Source organism: Zosterops lateralis (genome assembly GCF_965231275.1).
Source record: "Zosterops lateralis genome assembly, chromosome: 1".
In the NCBI taxonomy this organism is placed as follows: Eukaryota; Metazoa; Chordata; class Aves; order Passeriformes; family Zosteropidae; genus Zosterops; species Zosterops lateralis.
In genome coordinates, this window is record NC_139762.1 from 120280717 (window position 1) to 120295891 (window position 15175).

At 38.1% G+C, this 15175-nt stretch overlaps 1 protein-coding gene across 1 annotated transcript in view; it reads left to right on the forward strand.

Moving 5' to 3' along the window:
• Positions 1–2224: 2224 nt before the first annotated feature.
• Positions 2225–15175, forward strand: part of KCNB2 (potassium voltage-gated channel subfamily B member 2) — a gene marked incomplete at its 5' end in the record, with an annotated part of 163153 nt that continues 150202 nt past the window's right edge. Inside the window, one exon of the mRNA XM_083869949.1 lies at positions 2225–2803. Within this exon, the coding sequence (XP_083726075.1) occupies positions 2225–2803 (579 nt within the window). The remainder of the gene's footprint in view (positions 2804–15175) is intronic.

Here is a 15175-nt window from a genome sequence, read left to right on the forward strand (position 1 = left end):
TGTCCCTTTGCTTATAAGGCAATGAGGAGGAGGGTAAAGCCAGAGGAAAAAAAATCAGCCTAAGGTCAAGAAAAACAAACAAACAAACAAACCATGAAACAAACACAAAAGAAAGGGATATAAATTATGTAAACCTACTGATGCCAGGGCTTTGATTTTGATAGGACATTTATCTTTGGAAGTGAAGTTATCAGATTATCTTATTTGTGAATGAAGGTAAATGTTATAGGCTTAAACCCATATGTAATTAGGCACAGAAGTGCTCTGGATTGCTCTGAGAGGTGAGGAGGGATCTTCACAATGCAATGCTGGAGGCAGGATGGGAAGATGCAGAATATTTCTATCCTTACAATTTTGAAGTTCAGCTTGACAGTGAAATTGGTAACTAAAATGGTGGTTTTCTGGCTGTTGCCATCATTTAGCTTATGCACAAAACAAAACAAAAAATGAAAGAAAATCTTAAGATGTAAGTATTGCTCTGATAAGTAATTTTTCCTCTTTTCTGATGTTTTGGACATGATAATCTGGTTTACCAGAATTGTAGTTGACTGAGTCTTATTTTATCTATTGGCAGAGGAGCTTTTAAAGTTTAGATGTAATGATGTTTAGCAATTTTTATTTTATACCAGCAACGTAGTCAATACTGTCATGGGCATGTCAGATGACATGCTGGAATTATTCTTTGTTTTTCCTGATACTTCTAGTAAAGGATTATTCTAGATCCTCACTGCTCTGGTGAGGATCTGGTCTATGTGACCTTCTAATTCTCTTTCAAATTTCTGGTTTTTCTCATGATGAGTTTGTACAGATTTGTTCTTGTGCCAACTGGTACTTCAGCACAAGTAGTTCAAACCCCTCCCAGGTGTTTACTTCTGATGTATTTATAGGTAACAATCCCCACCAGCACAACCTTCATGCTTTACTCTGCAAAGAGAATCAAATTCTTGTACACTTCAAATTCTTTTATTTGCTGGACTTCTTTCACTTCAAGCAAAACAAAACAAGCAAATAAAAAAAACAAAACACCCAGATTGTTGAATTGTTGATTTGCTGAGAACAGGAGGAGGAGATGTCAGCTCTGGGAAATTACTAAGGAGGACTTTCCAACTTTGGAACAGAAGCCTTGTCTAAGCATTCTTTGGGCCATGATACTATTGCTAGGTTAATATTTAAGCACTGTGTCTGACAGTTGGCAGCAGTGGAGCTGGTGGGTGGGTTTCCGTCCTGATGGATACTGGTATTCTACATTTAGTGTCAAACAGCTGCACTTCAGAGTTCACTGAAGCACTGGGCACAGTGAGTGTGGATGCACTTGTGGATTATTGAAACTGAGGTCACTGATTGCTGTCATGCAGTCATGTCTGCAGCAATTTAACAGGTGACCAGTGGGGCAGAGAAGAGCCTTTCAGAGGATCCAGAGAACAGTATGTACAGCCCTTGCATATATAACGTGTGTGACTGGTCAGTTGGCCACAAAAGACTTAGGATTCTTTTGACCCATTTGTAAAGAAATAAGTGCTGTGTGGTGCTAAAAAATACAATTTCTCAGGATGGAAGTCAAACTGTTTGGTGAATAATATTTACCCATGAAATAATACAGCAAACTAAAATTTGAATTGGGACAAGGAGAGAAGCAGTTTAGTTTGGAGATTTTGATATGCTCTGATTGTTGTATTCAGGCTCGGTATCTCCCAAACTTGAATTTTTCAGTAAATGGTAGAGTAGCCTCTGTCTTTACTTACAGATATTCCTACAATCTTTCCATTTGCACACCTCACATATTAAAAGGTAAGTAATCAAATTAAGCTAACACAGCTGAATCAGAAACTGATTCTTAAAAAAAAAAGAAGAAAAACCCAAGTCCTTTATACAAATTCTCACAGTTGATTTTCACAAATATAAAAATGCCAGTGAGTTTTTCCTTTGCTTAAACATAGTGCTCTTAGCTGTTCCAGTTGTTTCAACACTGCTGGATATTGCCACAGAGTATCACTATAAAGAGGGCAAATTACAATCATTAAATTTTCATCTGCATATGAAAGTATGGAAAGAGAGAGAGAGAGAAAGATTGAGGGATGCATTGTATATGGCGATATGTTAATTTCTTGTCTTTTTTAGCCTCAGGAATGGAGCTGTCTGTCTGAAGAGGATTCTGCCCAAATATTCGTAGTCTCCAAGCTCATTTTCCTACAGACTCTGGTGTTACATCTTCATCTTTTGCAGAATGGCTGAGAAAGCCCCACCAGGGATCACCAAAAAGTCTTCAAGATCCACCCTTTCTCTCCCTCCAGAACCAGTGGAGATCATTAGGAGCAAAGCCTGCTCACGGAGAGTTAAAATAAATGTTGGTGGACTCAACCATGAAGTGCTGTGGAGGACTTTGGACAGACTTCCAAGGACACGATTAGGAAAGCTCAGAGACTGCAATACCCATGAATCTCTGCTAGAAGTATGTGATGACTATAATCTGAATGAAAATGAGTATTTTTTTGATCGGCACCCAGGGGCTTTCACTTCCATTTTGAATTTCTACAGGACAGGGAAACTACATATGATGGAAGAAATGTGTGCTCTTTCTTTTGGCCAGGAGCTTGATTACTGGGGAATTGATGAAATATATTTAGAATCTTGCTGCCAGGCAAGGTACCATCAAAAGAAAGAGCAAATGAATGAGGAACTGAGGAGAGAGGCAGAGACATTGCGAGAGAGAGAAGGGGAAGAGTTTGACAATACCTGCTGCCCAGAAAAAAGGAAGAAGCTTTGGGACTTGCTGGAGAAACCCAACTCATCTGTTGCAGCAAAGGTAGGATAAACAATAGGCTTAATACTAAGATAGTAGAAAATGTTTTCCTGACACATGCATCCAACTTGCAGGAATCAACAATATCCACTGAAATATTTAGAGAAAAGAAGAATCTAAAATCCACATATCGTTAAGTGAAAACACTCAAATCTGTCCTAAACCCCACTAAAATCAGCAGAAGGAACCCTGTTGAGTTCAGTTGTTTTTAGGCAACTTTGCTTTTGTTGTATGTGATGAGAAACATCTGTGTGATTCTTAATGGACTCCATATGAAACACTTCAATGAATATACAGGCAGAGTACATTATCTACTTGTTTGTTAGAAAAGCATTTGGTTATGACAGGCATACATTTCAGTATTGCTTGTCCTGTTACAGGCATTTCATATCTGGTGTGTCAGTGTTTGGTAGGTTGTGTTGGATAGGCTATCAAAGAGTCAACAGCTGGCCTGGCATGGTTTTACTATGGCACATTTTCCTTACACTACATTTTTGCAATCAAGAATTAGTGTATTGAATAAAAATACTAAAATAATAATGCATATATGGATATGTATATATTTATATGTATGCGTATTTATGTGTATACAGGTATATGTATATAAACAAGTATATATTCTATACATTTATACACACACACACATATACATGTGTAAAGTTTATATATATTTAGTCAGAAGTGAGACCAAATTCAGATGAATCCTGGTTCCAGTTCTGCTGTCTTCAAACAGGCAAGTTGGCTGAAGTCTCACTGATACAATGGAAAAGTTTACCCTGGTTGAGGAAATGGGACTGCACACACAGATGTTGGTACTTGTATTTAAAAGAAAGATTTTCTTGCATCTTGAGGAACTTAGTTGTTCTGTTTGTGGTGTGAAGCATAATTTAATGTGAGGTAAATTTTGGAAGCTCATCTCCACTTTGAATGACTCAAAACAAAAATGTTTCATGTTTAGATGTTCATGTTAAGCTTAACTGTGGCTTTATTTTTTTCTGTGGTTGTTTGTTACTGGATGCAATGGTATTGGACCAAGGTAAGTTTTAAAATATGATGGTGCAATGGACAAAAAGATGAGAATTCTGGCAAAGATTTTTCTTGCAATAGTAACTCTTACTATTGAAGTACAATACACTCTTTTTTAAAATAAATTTATTTTTTAATTGTGAGCTACCTAACTTTTTAATCAAGGAACTTACTTTATTAAAAAAAAAAAAAAAAAAAAGTTGTGGCAGAATATAAGGTTCATAACTGAAATAAAAGCTTGTAGGAGAAAAATGAAAGTATTCAGAATATTTTAGAAAACTACATGAATAAATTTTCTGCTTCCAAGATACATATTCTGGGCCATATGTTCCTCTCCAGGAGAAAGAGCAGAGGGGAAGCAGATGGGCATAAGTTTTGCCAAAAAGGGTTCAGGGAGGCCCTGTTACACACCGTGATCCCCTGGTGCAAGCTAACATCCATCAGCCCTCGCCAGCACTTCTGTGACACAGCTGCTGCACTGCCTGCAGGACTCAGGGACCAGCTTCTCAATCCTGCATGCCTTTAAACATCACCAGTGTGTTCTGTAACAGCCCTCTCCTCCTGGATCCGGGCAGGAGGATTTCCTGTCTGAGCCACACTGCACGTGACCTGGGGGATCACCTGGCCGTGGACACTGCCTCAGAGACATCCAGCAGGCAGATTTGGTTGTGGAATATTTTCTCCTTTATATACAGAAAAGAAGTTGCCTCTAAGGCTTGAGACATATGCCTAATTAGTGTTTTTCTAAGACTAGGCAGGAGTCAACACAGTAAGATGAAGCAGATGAATAAAATAAAAGTAATATACTGACTTTTAGATTCTTTGCCTGTGACTCACTTTCATTCATTTACATGTTGAATAAATGCAGAAATATAGGGTGGTTAAACTTGCATGACTGCTTGCCATTCACCAAACTGTTCTTACGACTTAATGGTGCCCCATCATGAATTTGCTTAAAAGAAGTTGGACTGACCCTGAGCTTTTAAGAAAATCCTCCTTTGGTCACTCTGAGCAGATTTCTCCTCAGATTTTGCAGATGAGTGTGGCTGTTTCTTTCATTTCCCAAGATGTCTAAATAATTATTTTTACCTTTTTATTTCCTTTTCCCCTGATCCCCTTATTTGATTCAATGTTATAGATCTTCCTTGCTACAGGGAGGTTCACACCGCACTTGTGTACATATTGTAATGCTTTTCATTACTTCAGTTGCCCTTTGTCTAAATTAATGCCATTTGATGTGGTTTCTGTGGTTCTGGTAGCTAGATGTCATCATCATACATGCACCCAGTTTCTCTATCTAGTTACCTTCAGTCTGTAAATATATATATGAGACAAAATTATAGTCAGATACACCTGTGGCGACTCAAACAGCTATAGAAACTTGGCTGAATGACATAAAGGAGAGTAAAGACCATCACAACACATTTGACCTTAGTTAACATAAAACAAGATATGGTGGAATCAGTTGGATGCCTGTTGAAACAGACTGCATTAGGATCTGTGGCAAGGCTTTATCTGAAGTGTTTAGATAGCATATCTTTTAGATTTTTCATTTTGTGTTTGATCAAATAAGTTTCTAGTTTGTCCTGAGACAAGAGGCATAACCATCTTCTTTCCTCTGTAGGAGTAGAAAGGATGGTGAGATTTTGATAGTGGCAAGTTGAGAACCAGTTGAGGAACTATTACCATAAGCCTCATACTCAAATATTAGCTCCCTTTTGAGGAAATGAAACCGTATGAATGTGCATAGGTATCCTATAGGTGCTTATTCAGTCATTTAGATCCTGTGTGGCATCCAAGCAGTTGACATGAACAGCTTGCTTTTTAATCTCTTTCACATCAAAGATTAGAAATGTGAGATAAACACTCGGATGTGGTTTTGATATGTGACTGTGTCTTGCCACTTCTTGATTCTGCTAAGAGCCCTTCTAGGTCTGATCCAAAGCTTACTGAATTAAGAGGGAGTCCTGCTTTGGATTAGGCATCTCAGGACAAATCCTGCGCCTTTCGAGGTCAGTGAAGGTTTGCCACTGACTTTGCTTTCAGCAAGGTGAGACAGAACAAGGTGACAGTGAATGAGCAGCATGTATTTTACAGGATATGCAACAGTAAATAGGAGAATAAATAGCAAGAAGAATGTGTGGCAAGAAATTAAAACTGTTTAGCTAGTAAAAAGGGGAATTTTATAGGTCAAGTACAGTTGCAGAGTACAAGCACACTTAACTTTTTGAGTTTTTTAAGTTTATTAAATGCAGAAGTGTACCTCATCTAAGTCACCAATTACCATATTAGAGGCACAGAACTTCTTGCTTAGTCCTCACCCCAGGAAAGATCTCTGTGAATTCACTAGACATTTCAGCTGAGGAAAACAGGATTTGCCTCCATTTTCCAGTGTTCTCATTCATAAGCTTTTTAAGTAGGATTAAGATAAAGATGTCCAGAAGTCCAGCTATTTCAGACATGTACAGTGCTATGGAATGAGAAACAGTGCTGGGAGTTATGAAGGACAGGAATTGTGTATATTTTACATCCCAGTAAAGTCCTATAGCCTGGTCCCCAAACCACAGAGTTTTGCATGAGTCTGGCATTCTTTGGTCCAGAGTAACATCTGAGTTTTTAGACCAGGCATTTATTTATACTTATTGTGTAAACAGTAGTTTGTGAAAGCTGTCTTTAAAAAGAAAAGTTATTTTACTTATGCTATCAGCCATCATTTAGTCTTTTATTTGCAGCTGCTGGACCTATAATAGCCTCCTCAGTGCAGCAGCAGCTCTGACCAACCTGTCAGCAGTATAAAAGTCCTCAACAGATACCAAAATGAGCATTGACTTCAGTAGATGTGAACTTTGTGCAGCTGAATTGCATCAGTGTTCATGGTTCAGCACCTTGTTGAACTGGCATATTAAGAGAGCACCTACCAGAGCTGATGCCTTTTCAGCTATGTCTGAGGTATATTGTTCTGTGCAGTGCACTCAAAATCCAAGGAGCCTTTCTTTGGAATGAGTGTGAATCAAATGAACTCATACATTTAATATTTCTTTGAAAGCTTTAGTGCACAGACTCTTCCTTTTGTTCTTGTTTATTGGGTCCAATAGCCTGATTATTTTCTCTCAGTTTTTTAATACTGATGAAACTCATTTGGGCTAAATCCTAAATAAATATGGAGTGTTTCTAGGGAAGATGGTTTACTGTAAATATAGAGTGAATGAAATAAGAAATAAGTGTAATATCCAGGAGTAACAAAGAGCCTATGTCTGCCTAGAGATGTCTGCCTAAAGATATCCAATAGTGACTTAATCACTTTTCATCTAGAAGAGTTTTTTTAATTACTTTATGGTAACAAATATCAACAAATTATCAACAAATATCACTCAGATTTTCCAATTGGTATTTTTTATTCCATGTTGTCCCTTTGAATACAACTAGAATGTAATTGATTGTGATTGATTCTGCCATTCTTTCTTGTGCAAGTCATTTTTCTCATATGAATATTTGCATCAAGCTCAGTGTGACTACTAACTGATCCAGTACAAAAGGTAGTACAAAGTAATTTGAAAACTTACTAGTCAATCACATTCTATCCTTGAATTTTTGCATAACCCCTGTCGATGTACACACACAGAAGGGTAAAATATTGGCCTTTGTGTTTCTGCAGCATGGGGTTTTCTTTATTTAAAGTGAAACCTGACAGGGTTGAAAGAGTTCTCCGTTAATTCTGTTTGTTTCACTGTGTGGCTGATTTGTCCTTATTTTGTTTTGTTGATTTGTGTTTTTCTTGGGGTTAGTTTTCAGGGTTTTTTTGGTTTGTGTTACAAACGGTAACATGAGTATTACTTCTTTGTAAAAGGCATACTAATTTGTCAGCTAACTAGTGGATTGTGGATTACAGAAGGTATAATTATCCCAAGCCTGAGTGGAAATTGTGAGGACTTCGTATGCTGTATTGAGTAACTAATCCCTTTTGTGAACAAAGTTATTTTGCGAGGGGGAGGGGGGGAACAGAAGCACACAAGAGGAGATTTAGGCCACTGATATTTATTTAGCTACAAGTGCATTTTGGCTAGGCTTGCCAAAATGACTTGCCAAGAGAGAGTCACACCTGTTTTACATTAGGGGTCTGATTCTTATTTTCCACTGACTTATATATAATTCTTATAAGTCTTATAAGTCTGTCTTATGTATAATTCATACTGACTCTCATGCCTGTTCCTTGTAGAGCAGCTTAAAAGTGGTATTAGAGTGAGTGGAAATTAGCAGAGTCACTATGCATGGCCAGAACAGAGCAGAGTGTCATATAGGACACTTCATTTTTCCTTTGCAAGTCCTCATAAATTATCTCCTGGATTATCATAGTGTTCATTCAGGAGTAAACACTAATTAATGGTATGCTACTGGTTACTTTTGGGGGGAAGTTAAACATATACACTCAAAGGACTTCAGGAAACCTCAGCTGATTGTTGTGTTGTGAAGAAGAGCTGACACACATAAGCAAACTGTCAGCAGCTAAATGTTTGCATAAAGATATTAGAGTGTTAATGTGAAAGAAATACATTTGGTTATGTTTGCATCCTTCCACCTTTTTTTTTTTTGCCAATGTTATCTTCTTAGTTTAGGTTTACACATTCTGTGTCATCCTGATTTTGTGAATATTTCTTCATAAAAAGCTTATACTTAGGTGCTTTGCCATCTAATTGTAGACCAAGGATAAAGATGATGGAATTAAGACTGTCTCTTTTTTAAAATGGGAGAAATGGCATTTGTATTAGTTTAATTCTCACAAGTTTTTGTGTTAGATATCATATACCTCAGGGCATGATATTCATTGGAGATAAGTGTTCTTTTCTAGCTGGTATGTGGCTTGAACTGCTGTTTGACCTCTGGTTTCAATTTATTTTTGGGGGCAATCCTGTCACAAACCTTTATCCAAGTGGACTACCAGGAATAATATAATTTGTATTGTCACTCTCAATACCTTATAGAAATTTTTCTGCTGAAAAAAAGTTATAGTAAAGCACAGAGAATGGTCATTGGTAATAAACAGATATCTTCATCTCATGATTGTTTCTTCCAAGGAGACTCATTAGCACTCTTTGCTTTTAAGGTGAAGTTATTTCTTGTGCCAAATGATAAAGTCAGTCAATGTGACTGTAAGACAAGGAGATTATATTGGATCCTAGTCATTCATATTTAATAACTCAAGTGTTTTAATGTCTTGAAAGATAAGTGAATTTATTGCTTTTTCAATAGATATTATATCAAGGAACAAAGAAGACTGGCAGTAGTTAATTGATTTTGTTTGAAGAACTTACATATGCTCACTGCTGAGCTGGTCATTAAAAGATTATTTACCTTCTTTATACTTCTTATATGAAGTATCATGTAACCCGTGATTCAGCATTTTTGGTCAGTTTAAAGTGCCATGGGAATACAGCTACCATCTGATCTGTCTTGCTTCAGAGGTGTTCAGTACCTCAGTTACATATAGGTTCCCTTCAGTCCTGAGATTTTTATCAGTGGTGTGCAAGCTTATTAAAAAAATTACTAAAAGCTACTATTGGAATAAGATGAGTAAAATGTCCTTTGAACTGGTCTGCTTATTATTGGCACTTAATTCTCAGTAAAACAGATGCTGGAAGAGTGGAAGCAGTGCCAAGGGCAAATATGCAGTGACTCATATTCAGACAGTCCAAGCACTGGCACCAGGGAATATCCCCATTCCCTGTATGAGCATAGGGGTGAGAACTTTACTTCTGCAGCTGTGATAAGGGACTTCACTGACTCTGGTTTTATGGATACATTAAGGAAAATCAAAGGGGATTCATGGTAAGACATGTTAAAGGGGGAAAAAAGGGCAAGAATAATTATTTTTAAAATTGCAGAAATCCATTTTCTGTATTTGGTAATAATATCTAATTGGTAATGTTTCACAAAACAAAATTTTAAAGTAACGAATAGAACGTGCTTGCACTTGTGACACCATTCACAGACTCGCATAGTATTTCTTGCACAGAGAAACCTACTAGGGTTTGGAATATATGATATTACAATGATTTACCAGCAGGTACCATCTGCATGAGCATAGCTATCCTTTGCCATAATGGTTAGAAAGCATTTATTCCAATTTACCCCAGCACCTTGTGTCCTTAATTTAGGAGAGCAATTTAACTCTACAACAACATCTTCCTTTACCACTGATCATTTCCTTTTTTTATGTTGTTACCATCTTTTGAGTATAGAGTAGCATCAATGGCATATATTTTTTTAAATATGTACTGCAGTATTTCTGGTTAGGAGAGTGATGTTTTGGGCATTACAGCATGCCCTCTGCAAAATCAAAGGCATCTCATGAGCTGGATTTTCAGCTGTGACATGTCACTTAAGCTGTGTAATGCCTGAATGGACAGACCAGGCTGTTGTGCCTTTCCCTTCACTCAGAGGCAGATCATATGTCCTAAAAATGTTGCATTTCCGTTCCATGTTTTTATAAGCAGCTGCCAGTGTATTGTCTTCTCTCATGCAAGATATTTGGAAGGAATCAGATGTCAGGGAGACACACTAATAAATTAAATGATGAAGCATTATCTGGACCAAATCTATGGGGCACAAAGGGCTGCATCGTATTGTCTGGATAAACAGGCTCCATCTGGCTTCTGTAGAGCTGAGAGGCAAAACAAACCTATATAATCCTCTGCAAACTGGCCTTTGTTTGGCTCTCTGATTTTGTTGCAAGATGTAGAAGAACAAAAAATTGCTCCCAAGTGACTGGGAAGCCAAACAGACTGTTGCATGTTATTTATTTCAGGAAAAAAACCCATGGTATTTATCATGACATATGGCAGACTCATGAGTTTTCTATTTGATGAAGATATGTGAATATTTGACACATAGCACTGGAAGCCAGGTCCTTTGGGAAATATTGAAAACAAGCAAGTGACACTGGCACAGCTGTTTCAAAGTGACTTTGAGATTAAAACAGGATCCCAGTACAGTCCTTATATGAAGCTGCCACAGTCTGCTCTTAGCATGTCGTGGTCATTCTCTTTTTGGGAAAGCATGAAAAAAGGCCAGGGTTTCAGGTGGGATAAGTGAGTTTGATTTACACTAGGTGGGACTCAGAAAACAGTTTAACATTTTAAGTCATTCCATTAGCATGCAGTATCCTTTCCATATGGGTGTTATGGTACAGGTATTGGCTCACCTACAATACACCTACAGGTATTGTAGGTGAGTCAATACCTGTACCCCACATACCATACCTGAGACAGCTCTTCTGGTGTTTTTGAGCAGCTGTGGGAGGAGCTAAGTTATCTTTGAAAAGCATGCTTACTATAGCACTGTAGCCATTAATTCTAAATATTACCAAATAGCCTTTATTTCCAAATAAGTGTTTGGATTTGTTGGAGTTTATCCTACACATACGCTCTGCATAAGTATATACAATACTGACAGCTGAGCCATTAAAAAAACATGTTCGCAATATTGCACATTAAGAAGATCTGTGAGATGGCTTAAGCTATCAGAGCAGTGGTTTTCTTTCAGTATTTAAGTGCCTACAAACTGCCTGAATCATATTTGCTGAATTTTCAAAGTGCCTACAAACTGCCTGAATCATATTTGCTGAATTTTCAAATCATCATGTAGCTACTTGTAATAAATATTCATACAGGATTTCTTCTAAAATGCAGGGAAGACAGGAACCATGGGATGCAAACCTGAAGTCTGAGGAAGTTTTTATTTGAGTGACAAGGTGAACTCCTGAGTTTGGTCTTACCTGACCTCTGAGGCTCAAGTTCATTCCTCACTGAGAATCTTTTATGCTTGCTATTGTGGAAATGATGTTGTGCTCCCCTAAGCTCCTGTCTAAAAACTGGTGCTTCACCAAACTAATAAAAAAATCTTCTAGGATTTTCTAAGCTATTCTGTCCTTGTCTCTAAAAGATAAGGTAATTAGAAGTCCAAAAAAAAACCAGTTCTTCACAAAGCAGCTCTTAAAGAGGGCGCTTTCCTTTCCAAGGCAGCAGTGAGCTTCACTGCAGAACGCTGGGGCACATTTGTTACCCAAAGTTCACTGTCTTCAGTCATCCTTTGTTGGGTCCCTCTTGATGCAACCACAAGGGTTAGACATTGCATGAAAAACCTCCAGTATGGCACAGGCCAGAGCTATCCCAAGGACAGCCAAGTGTCAGTGACAGTTCCAGGAATCACTGGCCACTTGCAGAATGCCCTGTTGCAAAGGGTTGCTGCTGGCATTCTTTGGGACAGTAAAGCTTGCTGTGATTTCATGTATTCTTGGGGATGGTTGTTTTGGATAATTCCTGAGATGGTTCCATTTTTCATACTCTTTCAGTCAGTTGGGTTTCTGTGACAGACAAAAATGGCATCAAGTTTTGTTTACAAACTCACACAGTTCACACAGTTTCTTTCCCAAGCACTGTAGCCTCCTTTTGGATTGCTTACTGAAGGATCCTTGGATGACCTGTCTATTGTTTTACTGAAGTATCTACCAGTGTGTTTGACTTTGGAGGAGGTTTTCCTGGAGAACAGTGGATACTGCTAAAATAAAATAGGTAAGGCTGTTCTTTTGCAGACTGATCAATGTGTTACAGGCTTATTCCGAGAAGAATTGGGAACTCATTTCCATTTCTATTACTTTCACAAAGCTTTTGTATTTTCATACGTCATCTTTTTAAAAATTTGATACAAATTCTTTTGTGGAGTTAAATGCTATTTGAAAAAAACTGTTCCAAAAGTATCTTGGCCTGTGGTCTATATATGTATGCATAGTTTCATTTTGTAAGATGATAGCACAGAAAAATTTGGTTAGTGCCCCTGAATTTAGTCACAACACTAACATTCACTTCAAAGTTCTTTACACCATAGCTACCAGCATTTAGCACAAAAGGCAAAATATATAATATGAAAAGAGTACATAGGTATGAAGCTAGTCCTGTTTCACTGAACTCTACAGTCTTTTTTTAGAATTGAAGCAGGATAGACAGATTACTCAGGTCAATAAGACATGCTTCAGTGAACCTGATACCAATTTATTGTAATCAGCATTTTAGATTGATATATTCTCTGCCTGATGGTGAAGTTGATGTTCATGGATTTAATTCTAATTTACTCAAAATGCTGAGGGTGCTCCAGTAATAGTGAAATGGTAAATAATTTCTCTTGGCTTTTCAGTGCTTCTTCAGTCTGTTGAATTTAGGAAGACTCCACACAGTTTGCTACATACTTGTATGTGTAATTTTGGATGAAATAAGTAAGTTGAAGAGAGAGTCTTTTAATTAGAGTAGCTGAAAGAAATGAGAGCTCTTGGACTGAAAAATAATTTGCTTGATGAGTGTATTATAGAGGGAGTGGATGAGGGCTAGATGTGCTCTTTAGGAAGCTTTCTTAGTATGTGTTAACACAGAATGGCGGGACAAGTCATATTACAATATTGTGTAACCAATGTTAGTAATGTCTGTATGAAGAATAAGCTCTTCTGAAATACTCCTCTTTTCTGAAAGCAAATTAATTTTCTTTGATGATGATGAGATGCTTTGACGATGAGAGCTGCTATGTCTGACTCACAGGTGTCCCCTCTCAGTCTGATTTCTGTTGTTAATTGAAAACAAATTTTTTAGTTTAGGCGGGTGTGAAATTGAAAGGAAAAACCTAATCTTAGAAGTTCCATTATTGCACTGAATCTCTGAAAACATGTCTGATGCATTTCAGCAATAATGATTCAGATTAATGTAACTTCAGCACTTATAACTCCAGCATCAGTTTCCTCTCTTAACTGGACTTAAAAACAAAACCCAACCCTTACCTAAACCCATATTCCTGAGAAGGAGGCTGTGTGAGACAGAGAAGTGGTTAAGAGAAAGCAGTTACAAGCAAGATTTTGCTGCTGCCAGTCTTTCATGGAGGCATCCTCCCCCAGGGCATTACTGGAAGGCAGGGGGCAGCTGGAGAGGGCACAGGGCAGGCACAGATGTCCCCTGCTTGTGAAGCCAAGCTGAAAAGCCAGCATGCAAACAGCAGGAGAGCCTGGGTCCCTGCAAGCAAGAGGCACAACAGCAAATCTCTATGATGCCTTTGCCCTCTCTATTTTTAAAAAGGAAGATGGGGAGAAAACCTTCAAAACCTTTTCTCATTTTCGAGTTGTGTGGAAAGGAGTATTATCCCTTGTGAACAAGTCTGAACTCAAGAGTGTTCCTGCAAGGGGGACAACGCAAAGGAACGTGCCAGTCGTGGATCCCTGTGGCAGATCAGTTTGCTGCAGGAGCACACATAGCAATCGTTCCTTGTTCCAACACTGTGATGATGGATGGAAGAACAATTCTTCAGTGCTGTGCCATAGACAAACACCACCTCTGGGCACAGAAATGATACCCAACCTGCCTAAAGTTTACCAAAGTAAAATACAAAAGAGGAATGGAGGTTTTTAACTGGATTTCCCCTTTTCCTTTCCCATCTATCTAAAACTACACTTTTCTCTATTATAAATGCATGAAAGAGTCAATTAGAAGTCAAGTGAGTCTTTCTTTTTTCTTTAGGTCTAAACAGAAGAATCTCACAACATTTTTACATTTTTGCTAAGTGCTTTTTTTTAATACCAACATAAATATTATTTTAAAACTTCTCTGGAATGAAACGTCCCCTCCAGAGGGATGTTCACCTAAGTCACCTGTGATCTCCATGTTTATAGAAGGTCAACCAGCCATTGACTCTGATGTGCACTGATTTAACACTGGTCTAGTGGGTAAGAAAAAAAGAAGATACATCTTTCTGTGGATGAAAGATGCAGATAAATTTATTCAATGATGTCAAATACTTTGCCATTCATTATTTGGTAAGTTGTCACAGATAACATAGATATTCTAGGCTTAAGGGTGCTATTTTGAAACACAGTTTTTAAAGGAGATTTGCAGTACTCAAAGAAAATGGGAGTGAGATAATAGATCAAAATGAACATAAAAAGCACAGAGCCACAGCAAAAGTAGTCTTTCCTTCCCCTTCCACACAAGATCTGTAGTCCCAGTTGTGCAAGTGCCCTCTAGTTCTTCTGCACAATAGTCTGTATCTCCATGTTGTACCTTGACCATAGGAAACCCTCAAGGCCACCAGGCTTGGTGATAGTGAGAACTCAGCCTCTGCCCTGAAGCTGATACTTCATGAAGCCTCACCAGGGAACAGCCCTGGGCAAGTGGAGGGGTCTGGGGGCAGCTGGACTTCAGCCTGTTTTGAGGACAAGCTGCCTTGGGGACAGAGCAGGGTGTCAGAGCTGTGGCTGGCTTGTCATGTGTCAAAGGCAGGAAATCTGTATCAGGAGCAAGATGCATGTTAGCTGGAATAACA